General features: G+C 37.3%; 1 protein-coding gene across 4 annotated transcripts in view; it reads right to left on the reverse strand.

The window, feature by feature from the left end:
• Positions 1–20,543, reverse strand: part of EDA2R (ectodysplasin A2 receptor) — a 44,321-nt gene that overhangs the window by 14,125 nt on the left and 9,653 nt on the right. For all 4 annotated transcript variants that reach the window (XM_012460841.2, XM_012460842.2, XM_012460840.2 and 1 more), the window contains exon 2: positions 9,554–9,650. In XM_012460841.2, coding sequence (XP_012316264.1) covers positions 9,554–9,640 — 87 coding nt within the window. In that variant the 5' untranslated portion in view covers positions 9,641–9,650. The remainder of the gene's footprint in view (positions 1–9,553; positions 9,651–20,543) is intronic.

Below are 20,543 nucleotides of genomic sequence, written 5' to 3' on the forward strand. Positions count from 1 at the left end.
AGCTTACATGACAGGCTGATTTCTAAGCTAAGTACACATCTGGCTAACTGCTGAAGGAGTGCCTCAACACAGAGCCAATCTTAAAAAAGTGGGAGAAGTGTGTGACTATTTTTTCTTTTGGTTGATATTGTTGTTTTTTAACTTTTAGCATTTAATTAAATTGCTGTCCAAACATTAGCAGAACATGAGCTAAATTAACATAGGTTTCAATTACTATACATGACAAGAAATAGAGTATTTACAAAAATAGCTTGGAAAAACATCTGAACAAATGGACTGCTAGCCTAGGCAGCATGGCAAAACCTTGTCTCTACCAAAAATTGGTTGGGCATGGTGGCATGCACCTGTGGTCCCAGCTACTCAGGAGGCTGAGGTGAGAGGATCATTAGAGCCCAGGAAGTGGAGGCTGCAGTCAGCAATGACCATGCTACTACACTCCAGTCTGGGTGACAGAGAAAAACTCAGTCTCAGATAAAATGATAACAACAATAACAACAACAACAAATGGATTACTATAGCCTTCAACCACACAAAACTAGAAAACAAAGAAAACCAAAACCAAAAATAAAACAGGTAAATGTGAGGAAGAGGGCAATCTGACTTCCAGAGTTACTTCATTATAATACAAAACTGCCCAGTTTTTAACAACAACAACAACAAAAATCACAAAGTGTAAAAAGAAACAAGCAACTGTGGCCCATTCAAAGGAACAAGAAAAAGAAAGAACAGAGACTATTCTTGAGGAAGCCTGAACATTGCACTTACTAGCAAAAGACTAAAAGAGCTGTCTTAAATTTGCTCAAAGACAAACATGAACAAAGAACTAAAATCAGGAAATAAATGTATAAACAAAGTGAGAATATTGGTAAAGAAAAATGCTAAAAAGGAACCAAATATAAATACTGGAGCTAAAAAGTAAGATAAATGAAATGAAAATTTCACTAGGGAATTTAAGTAGGTAAAAGAATGAGCAAACTTGAAGGCAGGACAATTTAAATTATCAAGTCTGAGGAGAAGAAAGTAAACAGAACAGAAGCAACCTGTGGGACATCATGCAGGTGACCAATATATGCATTATGGGATTCCCAGAACAAAAATAGAGAGATGAGGGAAGAGAATGAATATTTGAAGAAATAATGTCTTAAAACTTCCCAAATTTGATAAAATACATCAATTTACCCATCCAAGATGCTCAAGAAACTCCAAGCAGGATAAACTTAAAGAGACCCACACTGAGATACACTATAAACAAAATGTTTATAGCTGAAAACAGAAAGAAAATATTGAAAATCAAGAGTAAAATTATTTGTCAAGTAAAGGTACTTTCAATAAGATTCAAAGACTCTATATACAGCTAAAAAGTTCTTCAAAAATAAAGGAATAATTAAAACATCCCTAGATAAACAATAGCTGATTGGTATCACTAGACCTGACTACAAGAAGGGAGTCTTTCAGGCTGAAATGAATGGACAATGGACAGTAACCGAATGCCATACAAAGAGTAAATATGTCTGGTAAAGGTGAATGCATGGAAAAATATGATTCCACTTATATGCAATATCTAGAATAGGAAAATCTGTAGAGCTAGAAAGTAGAGTAGAGGCTATCAGGCACTTTGGGGAGGGGGAAATTGGGAGTTACTGCTTAATGCGTACAGAGACTGTATTTGGGGTAAGAAAAAGTCTTAGAAATAAAAGGGTGATGGTTGCATAACATTGTGAATGTGATTAATGCTACTGAATTCCACACTTATAATGGTTAACAGCAAATTTGAGGTTATATATTTTACCACAATCTTAAAAATCATAATGCAATATACCAAAAACCATGAATTGTGAACTTAAATGGGTGAATTGCCTGGTATGGAAATTGTATATTAATAAGGCTGCTAAAAAAACACAGAGCTCCAATAAGTCTGGGTTTCTGAATGGCTGAGAAGAATCTTCCTACTCCCCAACATGGATTGGAGTTACATTCAGGAATAAACACTTAATCTGTTATGTCACCAAACTTTAGCATTTGTTGCAGCAGTTAGTATTACCTGAACTAACATTTAAGTTATACTTTCCCAGGAGTTGGAAAAAGTGAGCATCAGGCAGACTCTAAATACTCCTGCTATTCTGTCCCTGTGTTTGCCCACTCAGGCTTTATTCAATGCCTTACAGCCTCACTCACAATGATCCCATGTACCAATGGGATCTGACATGGGCACTAGCTATTTTACTCATAATACAATTTTCTTGAAAAGGCAAAGGGCTTCTTGGAGTTTCTGCTACCTTATGTGCAGCATTGGAATAGTGATAGCTGCCACATCTGTTTTAAACAGTGAGCTGAAGGTCAAACTAATAGGAAACACAATGTAGTGATGAAAATCCCTGATCCAAGGTAGCCAAGACCTAGCTTTAACTCCTACTTCCACCACTGACCAGCCCTGTGACCTTAGGCATGTCATGGGTCTGAATTTTCTTGTCAGAAATAATGCTATCCAAATTATAGATTTGTTAAGTTTACATGAGCTGACCAAATGAACAAAGGGAATATCTCAAAGCAATGGAGAATAGCTGGCTTTTTAAATAGGTCATGTTGGATAACAGAAAGATAATGTGAAAAATGATCAAATTTGATACATTCCTCACACTATATACCAGAATAAATTCCAAATAGATGAGAAATTTATAAATAAAAATTAAAACCCAAAAGTACCAAAACAAAAGATAAATAAATTCCTCTTTAATCTGGGAATAGAGAAATCTTCTTTAACTGCAACTCAAAGTCCAGAAGCAGTAAAGAAAAGATAGATAGTTCTAATTACATAAAAATTCAAAAAGTTTCAGGATAAAAGATTCATAAGCAAAATTAGAAGACAAATAACAAACTAGTAAAAAAATGTACACCATATCACAGGCTAAAGATTTATATTATAACATACAGAACTGGTATAAATTAACAACAACAACTTTATGAGAAACTAAATATATATTCACAGAAAAAGAAACATAAACAGCTTTTATCCCAGATAAAAGATGTCTCTTAACCAGATACACACACACACACACACACACACACACACACACACACACACATACAACATACACAGATACATATATAGCTCTGTGCAGGGGTTGTGTGTAGTGCTTGTCACTATGCCTAGAATATAGTAATCCTTCAATTAACAGATAAACATTAGATATTGTTCTTCTGGAAAGCAAGTGTTTATATCATCTAGAGCACTGGAATCAGAAGACCCGAGCCTGACTCCTCACTTACTCGCTTGCTAGAGAAGGGAATGACAAAAGCAAACAAGCATTTATTCAAAGTTAACCAGTACGTCGACTGATTGATTGACTGATTGGTTAGCACTCCCTTTTATTTTATTGGTTAACTCAGAAAACAGTTTTGAAGCAACTACAATGTGTGAGGGTGGTATTCTGAATATTGTGACTAAATAATTGAATCAATCAGACAAAAATCCACATACTCATGACATTATAAACTTGTTTATTCTTCATAAAACCTTATAAGGGTGCATTATAATCCATGTTTCACAAATAAGCAAAATTGAGGCACAAATTGTTGGCCTGAGAAGCCTCTTCCTATGGGCCTGAGATTCCCCACCCACAACTAGAGACAATAGGCTGCAGGGGGCACCTGAGATTCCACCATAAGGACCCAGCTTAAATATCTCTTTATCCTGTGGGTCTGAGATTCTTTTCCCCCACAAAGGAACAGGTGGCTATACTGGCAAGTGGTATCTTACTAATAACAAGTGGTCCAGTCTGGGGAATGTTCTTTGACTCCACAACTCAGACACTTCTTTATGCCGACTTAGATGGATCAAGTGACCTGGCCCAGGAAAACTCCTTCTATACCTAAGGCAGCACAATATAAACCCCACAGACCAAAAATCACACCACAAAGGTCCTGGAAATTAAACAGTCTTTAGAACTGCAGCTCATAAAAGTAGACCAGAAACTGTATACTAAACCTAAACAGATGACTGAGTGCTAAAGTAAAAGATTTAAACAGGATTCTGAGTCTCTTGACATAATTGACAAAATGTCCAGAATACAATGAAAAACCACCCATTATAATAAGCATAAGGAAAATCACAACATGAATGAGAAAAGTCAATTAACTGACACCAACCCTTAGATAAAGCAGATGCTGGAATGATTGAACAAGGATTCTAAAGCACCCATAATAAAAATGTTTTAAAAAACAATTGAAAATTCTCTTAAAAATAGAAAATCTCCTCAAAGAAACAGAAGTTTTGTTTTAAATAAGCAGATGGTAATTATTAAAAATAAAATGACAGAAATTAAAAAGAAAACCTCACTGGATGGGCCTTAGTAGCAGAGAAGAGACAGATGATAGAATCAGTAAAATTGAGGCTAGAACAATAGAATTTATGCAACATGAACAACAGGAAGAAAACAGACAAAATAAAATGAACAAAGAGTCAAGAACTTATGAGACTACAACAAATTATAGAACAATCATATCATCAGAATCTTACGAAAAGAACATTTTAAAAAATGTGTATCTAAAAATATTTTCAAATAAATTGAGATAAAACTTCACAAATTTGGCAAAAAGACCTACAAGTTAAAGAGGATGAACAGACCTCAAATAGAATAAATCCAAAGAAATGCACACAAATACACATCATAAAACTTCAGAAAACTAAAGACAATAAAACGATATTGAAAATAGCCAAGAAGAAATGACATTAACTATAGAAAAACACCCATCCAAATGACACAACAGTGGATTTCTATCAGAAGCCATGGAGACCAGAAGGAAGTATCACATTTTTCAAGTACTGAAATGAACTGTCAACTGCAGATTTATATCCAGTGAAAGTATCCTCGGAAATAAAAGGACATAAAAACATTCTCAGGCAAGGAAAAACTAACAGAGTAAGTTGCTAGTAGGCCTACTCTTAAATAATGGCTAAGGGGAGTTCATAAAACAGAAACGAAATGATTTAAAAGATGGAGGTGATAAAAGAACTCTTGGAGCATCAGGAAGGAAGGAAGAACTCTGGAAGAGAAAAAATATGGGTATATAAAATGTACTATCTTTCTCTTCATACATTTTATAAATCATAGTCAATGACTAAAACAAACTTAACAAAAATTATATCTGATATTTATGACGATATTTAATACTGGGGAAAGTAAAGGAATTAAGGGGAATAGACATTTCAATACTTCACTTGAAATGGCAAAACGTTGATACCAGTTGACACTGAAAAAGTAATATGTATATTGTAATACCAGAACCACCTGTAAGAAAATGATACAAAGAGATACACTCAAAAACCCTACAAATAAATCATGATGGAGTCCTAAATAAAATGTTCATGTAACCCACAGGAATGTAAGAAAAGACAAATAGAGGGACAAAAAACAGAGAAAACAAAAAAGAATAAAATGTCAGGCTTAATCCTAAAATATCAATAATTATTGTAAATATAAATGATCTATATAAGCCAATTAAAAGACAGAGATTGGCATAGTGAAATAAAACCAAAGACTATCTAATTGTACTCAATAAAAATTTCTTAAATAAATGAATCATTTTTTAATAAATTAAGAGCAAATTATCATTAAAAAATTTATTAAGAATCTTCCTTCATAATTAGGAGCCAAAGGAAGTTCTTTCAAATGATTAAAGTGCAAAAATTCTTTTTCTGCTATCAGTTTTATAACTGGAAAACATTGATCTTCTTAATTTTACCATGGTTGTACAACGCTGATCCAAAATTTTGATGCTGATGGTGCTATAAGAATAATTATTTGTTCTAGATAAAATACTAACTTATACAACACAAAAGGGTATTTACCTTAAACTTATAATCAAGAATGATTTATACTGGGAATGCAAGATATTTAAATTTTAAGAATTTATTAATATATGTCATCAAATTAATACATCAAAGGGAAAATATATTTAAAAAATCAATAGATGATAATAAAATGAAACAAAATTTAAAAACATTTCTGGTTTTTAAGTACAAATACACTTACATGTTAATATATTTTATATATTTTATATAAACGTTTTTTAAAATACTCTGTTAGCTACTATATGTCTGTCTACTTAAGTTCCTTAGGTGAGTAGACAAAGAACAATAAATAAATAGAAAGAATAGAAAGAGAAACAATAAGAAACAGATCACAAAACTGAAAATGCAAATGGACAAACAAACACAATAAAGTTGGTACATTTCCCCTATCAAATAGAAAAAAAGTAAAACCAAAATTCTCATAAAGTCCTCATAAATTAGTAATTAATACTATAAAGGAAGGCATAAAACTAATAGATGATGAAAATATGTATTATTCACATGCGGTTAGGGTTCTGGGACATGGGAATTCTATGCACTGTTGAAAATAAATGTAATTGTAATGGAAATTAGTCAAAACAAAATTCAGAAGTGTTATCTGCTGATATATTTAAAGCATCTTAAAATTGTATGCATTATTTAGCTTTGCAATTACACATCAAGAAAATGTCCTGTGGAAATGGTGTCAATTTTCTGCAATTATTTATTTACAGTGATGCTTATAACTCATGAATAAAATTTAAAAATAAATAAAAGTAACTTTAGCCAGATGCTTCTAGCTGCTTAATCAAACATCAATGCCCCTCTTCTTCCTTACTATGAAAACACTGATTTCATTCTAGGTAGCATGATGACCAGCCTCAAGAATGGATTCTTGATCGGTCTTAATCATACAATCCCATTCTCATTTGCCAGATACTTATTTCCCAGTGTCTCTTCCAGATAGAGATAGCTACATCACTCAGTTTTAGACCATAAAATATAAGGAAAAATCTGTTGGACAGCTTCTAGGAAAAGACTTCTTCCCTATAAAAGGCAAGCTATTTTGACTCTGCAACTGATTCCTGACTTTGACTATTGTGTGAAGATATGATGCTTCGAGTTTGGCCATCATAGGCCACAATCATGAGAACAAAACAGCAAGGTGTCCGAAATGAAGGATTATAAGAGCCTGAGTCCTTGATAACATTTCTGATCTGCCTAACAAATAAAAAGGCTGCCTGTCTCCAGACTTCACTACATAAATAAATATGGTTCATGTCACAGTTAAATTTTATGTTACTTTCAACTTAATACATCCTAATTGATTCTGAGGTGAAATAATCTGCCCAGAGCAAAGATGGGACTCATGCCTACATGTATCTGGATCTAAAACTTCTATATAGTATATGTGTGTATATATATACACATATGTGTATCTGGATCTAAAGCTTCTGTATATAGTATATGTGTACATATACTATACAAAATGGACATACTATATAAAATGGATATTAAAGCACATATGGATCTAAGGCTTCTGTATATAGTATACGTACACATATGCTATATATAGAAGCCTTAGATCATATGTGCTTTATTATCTATTTTATATAAGTGTTTTATATATGTGCATTTTACATATGTGCTTTAATATCCATTTAATATGAGCTTTATATATATGTGTGCTTTAATATCCATTTTAATGTCCAGCATGACCTAACCTCTGGTAATCTTTCCTTGGTTCTGGGATCCTTTATTAACCATGTGGGTACCCCACTATGGGACATAATACCATGAGTAAAGACTCAGAATTAGTGGGCCGGGAGCAGTGGCTCAGGCCTGTAATCCCAACACTTTGGGAGGCTGAGGCAGGCGGATCACAAGGTCAGGAGTTCAAGATCAGCCTGGCCAATATGGTGAAACCCAGTCTCTATTAAATATACAAAAATCAGAGGGGCATGGTGGCATGCACCTGTAGTCTTAGCTACTAGGGAGGCTGAGGGAGGAGAATGGATTGAACCCAGGAGATGGAGGTTGCAGTGAGTCACTGTATTCCAGCCTGCGTGACAGAGGGAGATACTATCTCAAAAAAAAAAAAAAAATTAGAATTCGTACTTGTATCCCTTGATATCCCTGGGCCTTATTCTCTTCAATTTTTTTTTTTTTTTTTTTTTTTTGAGACGGAGTTTCGCTCTCGTTACCCAGGCTGGAGTGCAATGGCGCGATCTCGGCTCACTGCAACCTCCGCCTCCTGGGTTCAGGCAATTCTCCTGCCTCAGCTTCCTGAGTAGCTGGGATTACAGGCACGCGCCACCATGCCCAGCTAATTTTTTTGTATTAGTAGAGACGGGGTTTCACAATGTTGACCAGGATGGTCTCGATCTCTTGACCTCGTGATCCACCCGCCTCGGCCTCCCAAAGTGCTGGGATTACAGGCTTGAGCCACCGCGCCCGGCCATTCTCTTCATTTTTTAAAATACAAAGGTAGGAAGAAAGTGGGCTAGATAACTGCTATATTGTTTTCTAGCCACAGACTCATGTAACTTTCCCATCCAAAACCCTCCAAAGAGTTCCTAGTGCACTTAGAGAAAAATGAACATTTCTCATAGAGCTCAAGCCCCTATCTGGTCTGGTCCATACCTTTCTCTCTGACCTCTTTGTGTACTACTCTCCCTCTCATTCACCATACACCCATTGCTCCTTTTTCCTTCAGCATGCCTAGTTCATTTCACCTTGGGACTCTGCACTAGTATCCTCTCCTCAGAGGGTGTCTCCTTAGGGAGACCTTGCCCTGTTTCATAAGCTGAAGTAGCCACCCAGTCACTCTGTATCACATCACCTTAATTTGATTCTTCTCATATCTTCATATCTAGATTCTCTATTTATCTGTGTATGTGTCTCGATTATTATTTTTTTCACTAATAATAAAAGGTCCATGAGGACAAATATTTTTGTCCATTTTGCCATATCCATGGTATCTACAACCATGCCTGCCACTTTGCAAGTGTTCAATAAGCAATTGCTGAATGAACAAGCAATTACATAAAATAGGGCATGAGTATGCAGAAAACATCTGCTTCTGGACTCTGTAGCCCCAGCTGCAGCCAAAATTTAATATCACCCCCAGGTTCAGGGACCAACAAAGGACCTGAGGAAAGAACAATTAAGCAGATCCAGGCTTGAAAACAAGTAGGTTGCATAAAGTCTCTGCCTTGCTGGTCATTTTGTTCTGATCCTTATCTTTAATTGGGATTTTAGACCCTCCCTGGTTCCCTATCCCTAAATTCTCCATTGCACAGCTTCCTCAGTAGTGCAGATCCTCCAGAACAGAGGCTGGAGTTCAGAAGATCTGCACTACTTGGTTCTTCTCTCTTTCTCATTCCTAAGATCTGATACCTGGCTCTTCAACACCATGTGGTTGGGCTTTGCTTTAGCTAACAGATTTCCCTAATGCTTAACAGTCATCATGGATCTCTGCACAAGACATCTCTTCTTGAAATACCCTATTATCTCATGGAAACTTCCCCTGACCCTGATCCTGCTAGGCTGACTTCATGCTGGAACTATGACTGATATTGCATACCCTGTGGATCCCAGGTTTTACCTGCTGAACTGGATCAGTCATAAGTAGGGCTGACTCCCCTAATCTTGGCCTCTTTCAGTTGCCAGGCTGGTTCCTAAGATGTGACAAAAATAAGTATACTGACTAGGAGAACTTACCTTGGATAGCTCCTGTCCAGGACCACACTGTTGGCAGGTGACACACCGTCCCCATTGGTCCAAGTACTCATTTTCTTGGCAATCCATGGTGGGAAGGCTGTGGGTACAGAACACAAGAACTAGGGAGTTAGTGGGAAGGGACTGTAAGTAGTGGCTTCCATGTCACGTGGTTTCTGGGTCCTCTTAATCTAGTCTCTGTCTCTGAGACAGTGGGGCTGAGGAAGCCAACACAAAAGAGTTAATGCTTATATAGTTCTGACCATATGCCATGAACTCTTGTAAATGCTTTGCATGTAATAACTCATTCAATTCTCAAAACAATCACGTTAAGAATTATTATTAGCTACATTTTACAGATGAAGAAACTGAGGCAAAGAGACCAAGCTACTTGCTCAAATTCACAGTCAGTGGCTATACCAGGAGCTGAATTTGTAAACAGAATAAGAAAAGGAGTTGGCTTCTGCCCAGGGGGTACAGAATAATCACAAGCCGTCATGTGTGAACAGATCATAACAATTTAGAAACTACTTTCACATCTATTATTATTTGATCTATACAACATCCATGTGAGGTCAGCAGTATAGGGATTATCATCCTTATTTTGTAATTGAGAAAGCTGAAACATGGTTTCTTTTTGCCAACAGTGGTCTCAGTGCCTCTGAGGACTACTAGCTGCCATTGCTTCCGTCCTAGGCAGAATGGGAGGGGAGAACGACCCAGCACGTAGAAATATCTTGGTGCACTAAGGTTCACAGAAAGAGAAACATTACTCAGATAAGTTCTTGGAAGACAGATGTATATGGCAGTAGAGCTAGCATTGGACTGAAAATTAGGAGATTTGGATTCTAATCCTGGCCTATAGGATAGCCAATAATCCCATTGCTCAGGACGAAGAGATTTCCTAGAACATGGAACTTTCAGCACTAAAACTGGAACAGTTTTGGGCAAAGTGGGATAACTGGTCACCCTACCTAGCTCTTACCTTTTCAATCTACAATCTGTGATGTATCAATTTATCTGTTTTGGCCTCAATTACTTAATGTAAGCAAAAGGGATAGCACGTTCTTCACCTACCATACATAGCTCTTAGAAGGATTAAAGGTGCTAAGGGCCATCAAACCATTCTGAAGAGCTATACAAAATAAGACAGAATTAAGTATGCAGAAAGGTTGTCTTCTACAAAGAGGAATTTTAATGAAGGGGCTCAAGTAATTCATACATGGGGCTTGTCCTACTCAAAAAGAAAGGTAGCATGAGGTATTTTTTACTCACTCATGACCTTATACTAGGGTGAATTTCAAGTGGTTTCTAAAAGTGCCAAAAGTCCTAAATGTGTACTTTAAGTCAGAAGAGAGGAGAGTGTACATGTGTACCTTGAGAGGTCACCACTCTTCCACTCAAAGGTCCCCAAAAGAGATAGGTTAAGTCATCCTAGCTGGCATTCTTGCTTAAGTGCACCTTTTCCCATCATCAACTGGGCCATTCTTTCCCATTCCTTCATTCAAAGGAAAGTGGCCTACAAGATCCACGTTTGCATAAGATAAACATACTCTCTTCTGTGCTGATTTGTTCACTGGCCAATGGCATTGGCCTCAGTAGGCATGCTTCCCTCCCCTTGCTATGCACTCTTCTCACTGAGAACAAAAAACATCAGTATTCTCATATCCCTCATGACCAGGAAGTTCAATGCCACGGTAACAGGGCCAGGATACTGATCTGGACAACTTTCTTATCTCCCCTTTTGCCCACAAAACAGAAAAATATTGTCAGGAACCAAGAAGTGGCCCTCCTCTTGAACTAAGTTCCCATGATAGGCATTTAAAATCTCCGTGACAGCTGCTGCTGGCTTTTGATGGTTTGAGACACCTCATTTCACTTGGTTTCCAGAGCTCCATCCACTTAATAAACATCATGTGGCTTAAACCCTAACATGTCTCTAACCATGGCTTTGAAACCTCTGTCTACGCAAGGCAGGCTTGTTGCCAAAACCCCATATCAAGACAGGGAATGAACAGAGAGCCTTTCCCTCTTTTTTCTCATCCTGTTTATTCAAAGCATACAAATTAAATTATCTTTCATTAGAAGTTTAATAAATTGACTTTTTAAAAATTATTTTTATTTTTTTCTAATTATACTTTAAGTTCTGAGGTACATGTGCAGAATGTGCAGGTTTGTTACATAGGTATACATGCGCCATGATGGTTTGCTGCATCCATCAACATGTAATCTACATTAAGTATTTCTCCTAATGCTATCCATCCCCTATAGCCCATCCCCTACTATCCCTCCCCTAGTCCCCTACCCCTGGACAGGCCCTGGTGTGTGATGTTCCCCTCCCTGTGTCCATGTGTTCTCATTGTTCAACTCCTACTTATGAGTGAGAACATGCAGCGTTTGGTTTTCTGTTCTTGTGTCAGTTTGCTGAGAATGATGGTTTCCAGCTTCATCTATGTCCCTGAAAAAGACATAAACTCATTCTTTTTTTATGGCTGAATAGTATTCCATGGTGCATATGTGCCATATTTTCTTTATACAGTCTATCATTGATGGGCATTTAGGTTGGTTCCAAGTCTTTGCTATTGTGAACAGTGCTGCAATAAACATATGTGTGCATGTGTCATTATAATAGAAGGATTTATAATCCACTGGGTATATATCCAGTAATGGGATTGCTGGGTCAAATGGTATCTCTATTTCTAGATCTTTGAGGAAACGCCACTCTGTCTTCCACAATGGTTGAACTAATTTACACTCCCACCAACAGTGTAAAAGCGTTCCTATTTCTCCACATCCTCTCCAGCATCTGTTGTCTCCTGATTTTTTTTGTATTGCATTTTAGGTTTTGGGGTACTTGTGAAGAACATGCAAGATTGTTGCGTAGATGCACACGTGGCAGTGTGATTTGCTGCCTTCCTCCCCTTCACCTATATGTTGTCTCCTGATTTTTTAATGATCACCATTCTAACTGGCATGAGATGGTATCTCAATGTGGTTTTAATTTCTATTTCTCTGATGAGCAGTGGTGATGAGCTTTTCATGTATTTGCTGGCTGCATAAATGTCTTCGTTTGAGAAGTGTGTGTTCATATCTTTTGCCCACTTTTTGATGGAGTTGTTTTTTTCTTGTACATTTTTTTAAGTTCTTTGTAGATTCTGGATATCATTAGACTTTTGTCAGATGGGTAGATTGCAAATTTTTTTTCCCATTCTGTTGGCTGCCAGTTCATTCTAATGATAGTTTCTTTTGCTGTGCAGAAGCGTTTTAGTTTAATTAGATATCATTTGTCTATTTTGGCTTTTCTTGTCATTGCTTTTGGTGTTTTTGTCATGAAGTCCTTGCCCATGCTTATGTCCTGAATGGTATTACCTAGGTTTTCTTCTAGGGTTTTTATGGTGTTAGGTCTTATGTTTAAATCTTTAATCCATCTGGAGTTAATTTTTGTATAAGGTGTAAGGAAGGGTTCCAGTTTCAGCTTCCTGCAAATGGCTAGCCAGTTTTCCCAACACCATTTACTAAATAGGGAATCATTTCCTCATTGCTTGTTTTTGACAGGTGTGTCAAAGATCAGATGGTTGATGTGTGGCATTACTTCCAAGGCCTCAGTTCTGTTCCATCGGTCTAGATCTCTGTTTTGGTACCAGTACCATGCTGTTTTGATTACTGTCGCCTTGTAGTATAGTTTGAAGTCAGGTAGTCTGATGCCTCCAGCGTTGTTCTTTTTTTTTTTTTTTTGCTTAGGATTATCTTGGCTATGCAGGCTGTATATTGGTTCCATATGAAGTTTAAGGTATTTTTTTTTTTTTCCAATTCTGTGAAGAATGTCAATGGTAGCTTGATGGGGATAGCATTGAATCTATAAGTTGCTTTGGTCAGTATGGCCATTTTCATGATATTGAGTCTTCCTAACCATGAGCATGGAATGTTTTGCCATCTGTTTGTGTCCTTTCTTATTTCCTTGAGCAGTGGTTTGTAATTCTCCTTGAAAATGTCCTTCACATCCCCTGTTAGTTGTATTCCTAGGTATTTTATCCTTTTTGTAGCAATTGTAAATGTGAGTTCACTCATGATTTGGCTCTGTGTTTGTCTGTTATTGGTGTGTAGGAAGGCCTGTGATTTTTGCACATTGATTTTGTATCCTCAGACTTTGCTGAAGTTGCTTATCAGCTTAAGGAGATTTTGGGCTGAGGCGATGGGGTCTTCTAAGCATACAGTCATGTCATCTCCAAATAGAGACAATATGACTTCCTCTTTTCCTAATTGAATACCCTTTATTTCTTTTTCTTGCCTGATTGCCTGGCCAGAGTTTCCAGTACTATGCTGAATAATTATAGTGAGACAAGGCATCCTTGTCTTGTGCCAGTTTTCAAAGGGATTGCTTCCTGTTTGACTTTATTAAAGAGTACAAAATCATAGACTCTGGACTGTTTTGAAGAAGTCAGGGCGTATATGTAAAACTACCTAAAGAGAGTTAAATGTCATTATCCAGGAACAATGTCAGACCTTATATCAATTTTTCCCTGTAATCAACAGTTTCCTGTAGCATATGTAACTACCTTTTAAAAGATAAAGTAAAAGAATAATTATGTTTTCAGAAAATTAGGGCTACTGTTAGGTATCCCATACTGCAGCTAGACACTCTTCCAAGGTATCACAAAGAATGTGGCTGAATCCTCTAAACTTCTGGGTAAGTTGGCAATATAGACAGACCTATAAAATTCCCAAGAGTAGAGACCACTGCATGCCCAGTGTCTAGCCCAGAACCTGGCAGAGCTTGTGTACCTCAAAAGCGCTTACTATTTGTTAGCTTGTCAACATGCTTCATTCCCTGGACTGTGGCTAACTATGCATACGTATCTAGCCACCTAGGTTATTTCTCTTTCAGGTAATGACTTTGCAACCAATAGTAGTAACCTCACATCAAGAAAAGAGCAAAGCTCTTAGTTAGGGACATGTAGATTTGGGTTTGAATCTTAATTGTGCATCCTCAAACAAATTGTTTTACCTTTGTCAGCATCAGTTTCTTCATCTGCATAATGGAGGTTTAAATAATATACTGCACAGTAATTTAGAAAATTAAATGCAATAATACATGTTAAAGGACCAAGTATAGGGCTTGATACATACGAGACACTTGGTAATCAGCAGGTTCCCTTTCTTTTTTCCTCTTCAGAAGAGTGAGGTTTATAGTAAAAAGAGTGCACATTTGTTACTCTTGGGATGTGTGGGGAAGAAAAGGAAAAGGCACCTAAGTTTCTTTTTTTTTTTTATTGCATTTTAGGTTTTGGGGTACATGTGAAGAACATGCAAGATTGTTGCATAGGTGCATATGTGGCAGTGTGATTTGCTGCCTTCCTCCCCTTCACCTATATGTGGCATTTCTCCCCATGCTATCTCATGGACACAGGGAGGGGAGCACTAAGTTTCTTTATTGACCATTTCAGCCGGAGCATGAAGGCTATGTTTAACATGGGCCCTGCTATAGCAGTTTCCTACTCATTAATCGCAACCACCAGTGACCTGAGGCTTAAGGAAAAGATTCTCCATGATACCTTCAGTACCTAAGCCACCTTGGCTAAAATAAACATTGTTCTAAGTGTTTGCTAGATTTTTTTCATCAAGGCATTCCTGTATAGGATTAACTTGGTTGACAAACATTTGGAAACTTTTCTGAGATAATTGTCTTTGAAATGGAAGTGCAAAGGAAATAAAATCAGATTTGCAAGTAAGTGAGGATGTTATTACGGACTTTATGAAATAGCATATCATTTTCCACAGAACAGTCCCTCTCACCTCCACAACATAAGGCTGTGAATGCTCTAGAAAATTTTTTTCACCCCAACTCTGACATGGGATTGTGTTCTCTTTACATGACTGAGGGTTGGGAAGAGGAAGGGAAGTGCCAGATGCCTCTTTTCTCAATCCCATGAAGTATAACACATGGTGGGGTTCTGATTCTGCTAAAGCCCATCACCCACACAGTTGTACTGTTTGCCAACTCTATCCTGAAATACTGCCTCCAACTTCCCACCTTGCCCAGAGAATATCTGATCTGTGTAACTCAGGAGTAGTTTGGACATTAGATGAGGTAATGTGGAAGTGCTCTAAAAATTCATGTGGGTAACATGCTGGGACTTTTTGTCTGTCTTGTTTCTGATTACAGTACAACATATACATAGCAAGGAGTACAAAGATTAAGTAAACTAATAAATTTTTACATTTGTGCATGCCCATGTAAATACCACCCAGATAAATACACAGAACCTTTCTGTTACCCCAGCAGGCTCCCTCATGCCCCTTCCCAGTCAATATCACCCCCTCTCCAGGTAATTACAGCACAGGCTTATATCACTATGATTAGTTTTACCTGTCTTTGAAATTCACATAAATTTGAATCATACAAGATACACTCTTCTGTTTCTGGTTTCTCTTGCTAAATACAATGTCTGTGACAGTTATCCACTATGTTTTTTGTAGCAACATTTGCTCATTAATATTGTTGTGTAGTATCCTATTGTATGGATATACCACAATTTATACTTTTTTTCTTGGCAAATGTTGGGCTGCTTTTAATTTGAGGCCATTATAAATTGAGTTGTTATACTATGGTCGACTGATTTTTTTAAAGAGTGTCAAGAAAATTCAATAAGAAAAAACAATCTATTCAAAAAGTGGTGTTGGGGAAACTGGATATACACATGCAAAAAAATCAGATTGGACCCCTAACTCACATCATATACAAAATTAACTCATGATAGACTAAATCTCTAAACTTAAGAGTTAAAACTACAAAACTATTATAAATGTTTTTTTATAAGAAAACATGCAAATTCTATAATCAATGTTGTTCTCATAAGAAAATACAGGTGTAAATGTTTGTGACATTGGATTAGGCAGTGGTTTATTAGATATAACAACAAAAGCACAAGAACAAAAGAGAAAAATAGATCAATGACATGTAAACAAAATTTAAAAATTAAAAATGTTTGTGCTTCAAAAGACACCATCAAGAAAATGAAAAGACCACCCACATAATGGGAGACAAATTTTTCATATCTGATAAGAGACTTGTATCTAGAATATATAGAAAACTCTTTCAACTCAAAAATTAAAAAAAAGACTTAAAAATGAGTACAGAATTTGAATAGATATCACCCTAAGATTTACAAATGGCCCATAAATACATGAAAAGATGTTCAGTGTCATTAGCAACAAAGGGAATGCAAATCAAAACCACAATGAAACACCACTTTATATCCACTACAATAAAAAAAAAAGCCAATCAAATGTTGTCAAGGATGTGGAGAAACTGGAACCCTTGTGTATTGCTTGCAAGAATATAAAATGATGTAGCCATATTAGAAAATAATTTTGCAGCTTCTCATAATGTTAAACATCATGTTATAACATGACTCAGCAATTTCACTCTTAGGTGTAAATACCCAAAATAACTAAAAACATGTGTCCACAAAAAAAAAACCCCTGTAAACAGATGTTCCTACCAGCATTATTTATAATAGCCAAAAGTGAGGAAAACCATTCAATTGATGAATGGGAAGCAAAATGTAGTCTATCCATACAATGAAAATTATTCAGTCAGAGAAAGGAATGATGTAATTAACTATGCAGTAACATGAATGAACCTTGAAAACATGCTAAATAAAAGAAGCTAGACACAAAACGACAAATATTGTACGATTCTATTTACATGAAATTCCCAGAATAGGCAATCAATAGAGACAGAAAGTAGCTTTAGTAGTTATCAGGGCTTGGGGAGAAAGGCAAATGGGGAGTGACTGCTTAATAGGTATAAGTTTCTTTCTAGGGTAATGAAAATGCCCTGGAATTAGACAGTGATGATGGTCATGTGACTTTGTGTATATGCTAAAATCAGTGAATTATACACTTTAAAAGGGTAAGTCCTATAGTATGTGAATTATATCTCATTTTAAAAGATAGTTTAGCTTTATTTAATACTGTGAATGTATTATTCCAATAGGACATTGCCTAAGTTAGCCCCCCCAAAATTGTTAAAACTGCTATGAATATTTTTATATAGTCCTCCAACTACAATTTGATTCATCCAACTTTTCACCCAAACTTATCCAGTACGTGTTGTATATACATTGTTGTCTTTACAAGGGCCAAGAAGTGGCAATATGACTAGAGTTATCTCCTTATTTTGCCTGCCTGTCATGTGGCTGTTCTTCCCACTCATCCCCCTGTCCTGATTCCTCAAAAAATAACGTTGAAGAGTAAGACTACAAGCAGACAGGGAAGAGGAGAAACAATAAAGCTGAAATTAATAGTAGGCCCCAAATTAGCTCATCGTGCCCTGAATAATTGATGTTGGCCAAGTTTCTGCTGGATGTGAGGTACCCTGGCTGCTGGGGGTACAGCTGCTTCTGGCTGCAGCTTGTGGCTGTTGCTCTTCTTAACTTGCACACATGCCTGTGGGATGAAACATGCTCTCTCTATGTAGTATGGGTAGGCAGGACAGAAGGACAAGTCTAAATTAAGAACTCAGTACTTCAGGATATTTGCATTGCCTGGACAGTGCAGGAGGGGAGGGATTAAAAAGGGTGAAGAAGACAGCAGATGGTCTCCATGCCTTGCCCATTCCTCTCCTGTGAGTCCATCCCTCTATCCACATGCACAAGACAAAATCAAGGCAGTTGCTCAACCTTGCCTTGAGAACACTGCTTTCCTTGATAATCAAGCTTCTAAACTGTACAGTGTCATCATTTCCAGATATCTGGCCTGTAATCTAAATGTTGCTTTACCTTTCGGTGTTGGCACTCAGCCTTCCCCTTTTCTGACCTGCTTCTATCCCAGGTTTCTCTTGTCTATAACCTCCTTCCAAACTATCAAACATTATATCTGCCTTTTGCCCTACTATTTATAAAGTTTGCACTTCTTGTTTTAGCTCAGTATAGTGAATGGTCCTAGGGGCAGCTCTGCCATCAGGAGAATATCCCTCCCCAATGCTGGAATCAAGTTCCCCTTTCGTACCATTAGGGAGTTGGTTTAGCTCATCTCTTAGACCACTGGTTCTCAATCTTGGTTGCACCTTGAGAGTGCCAAAACATACTGACACCTGGGTCCCTCCCCTAAGATTCTGTTGTAATTAGTAAAAAATGCGGCCTGAGCATGTGACATTTTACAGTTCACCAAGTGATTCTCATGTGCAGTCAATGTTGAAAATCACAGTTTTAAGGGCTCTTTTGGCTCTGACCTTGTCTGTTTCACCTGAATATAAAGGGCACTCAGAAGAAAGGCTTTTCTGTGTCTCTCTCCCATATTCAGAGAGAATCGGTTGAGAGAGGAACCTGAGGCCTACCCATATTTTTTCTAGGGAGAATAGGAAATAAAAATAAAGAGGCTAAAACATGTTAGATAATGTCATCTCCAGCCTCAAAAGCCATTGAAGTCTCCCTCTTTCACTAATAATAAAACATAAGTCCTACATAATTTTGGATATAACTTCAAAAATGAATGGGTATATAAAAACATAAAATATACACAGTGATATATGGCATATAATAAATAGCTCATATTAAAAAATAAAAAATTAAGTTCTTATAATGGCCAATGGAGCCCTTAGATGATATGCCTACCTCAACTTCCCCCATTATTTTTTTGACCTTATGTTCTACTACTCCTTTCCTTATTCTCTTCACTCCAGCCATGCTGGCCTCCTTGTTGGTCTTCAAACTAACCAGAAATGCTTTCATCGTAAGGCCTTCACATCTGCTGTTCCCTCAAGCAGAAATGTTTTTTCCAAGATATCTGCATGGCCACCTCCCTAATCTTCTTCAGTTCTTTGTTCATATACAGTCTTCTTAGGCTTCTCTGATCACTCTCAAATTTTCACCTTCTTTCCATAATTCCTATCCCCATTTCCTGTTTTATTCTTTTCCATAGCACATATGATCTTCTGACATATTATACGTCTTACTTATGTACTTCTTTATTGTTTATTTCTTCCCCAATCAGAATGTAAATGCCATGAGACCATGGTACCTATTGTGTTTGCCACTTCATCCTCAGTGCTTAGAATAGTGCCTGGTGCACAGTAGGCACTAAATAAATATTTGTTGGGTGAGCAAATGGTGAAAATCTACAGAATAATGCGAATAATCTCCTGCCTGAGTAAAAGGTTTCAGAGTGTATAGAGGACTTTATATCAATTGGCTCAATAGATCATCATGATATCCCTAGGAGGAAGCTAGGAATTGTCATCAAAAATTAATAAATTTTGCCAGACGCAGTGGCTCATGCCTATAATCTCAGAACTTTGGGAGGCCAAGGTGGGTGAATCACATGAGGTCAGGAGTTTGAGACCAGCCTGGCCAACATGGTGAAACCTCGACTCTGCTAAAAATACAAAAATGAGCTGGGCATGGTTGTACATGCCTGTAATTCCGGCACAAGGATCACTTGAACCGGGAGGCTGAGGTTGCCATAAGCCAAGATTGTGCCACTGCACTCCAGTCTGAGCAACAGAGCAAGACTCCATCTCAAATAAATATATTAATTAATTGAAAAAGAAGATCACATGGTGAGGAAGGAAAGGACAGATCTGAGATCTTGCTCAAGATTTCAGTAAGAAGTAGAGCTGGGGGGTCATCATGGCAGACACGAGGCCGGACTAGATTGCAGTTCCGACTCGGATGGACAGAGCAGTGTGAGGAGGCTTGCATTGTGAATTTTAGGTCCAGGACGACTGTAAGAACAAACCAGAAATCCTGAGAGGACCCACATACACTTTGAAGGAAGTAGACTGCACCTGTAGGACCCAGCAAATACTCCAAATACTGTGAGTGCCTCAACTGTGGAAGTGGGAAAGGGAGATCCTCCACTACCAAACACACACCCCCACTGGGGAAACTGAAGGTCTAGTTTGTGGGAGAAGTTTCTGACCTTACCTGGGGCTGAGTCAATAGAGGGCCAAGGAAAATACAGGGGTAGAGGCCATTCCTTCCTGGAACCA

Source organism: Aotus nancymaae, unplaced genomic scaffold (assembly GCF_030222135.1).
Source record: "Aotus nancymaae isolate 86718 unplaced genomic scaffold, 86718_ANA_hifiasm-v0.15.2.pri h1tg000073l, whole genome shotgun sequence".
Classification (NCBI taxonomy): Eukaryota; Metazoa; Chordata; class Mammalia; order Primates; family Aotidae; genus Aotus; species Aotus nancymaae.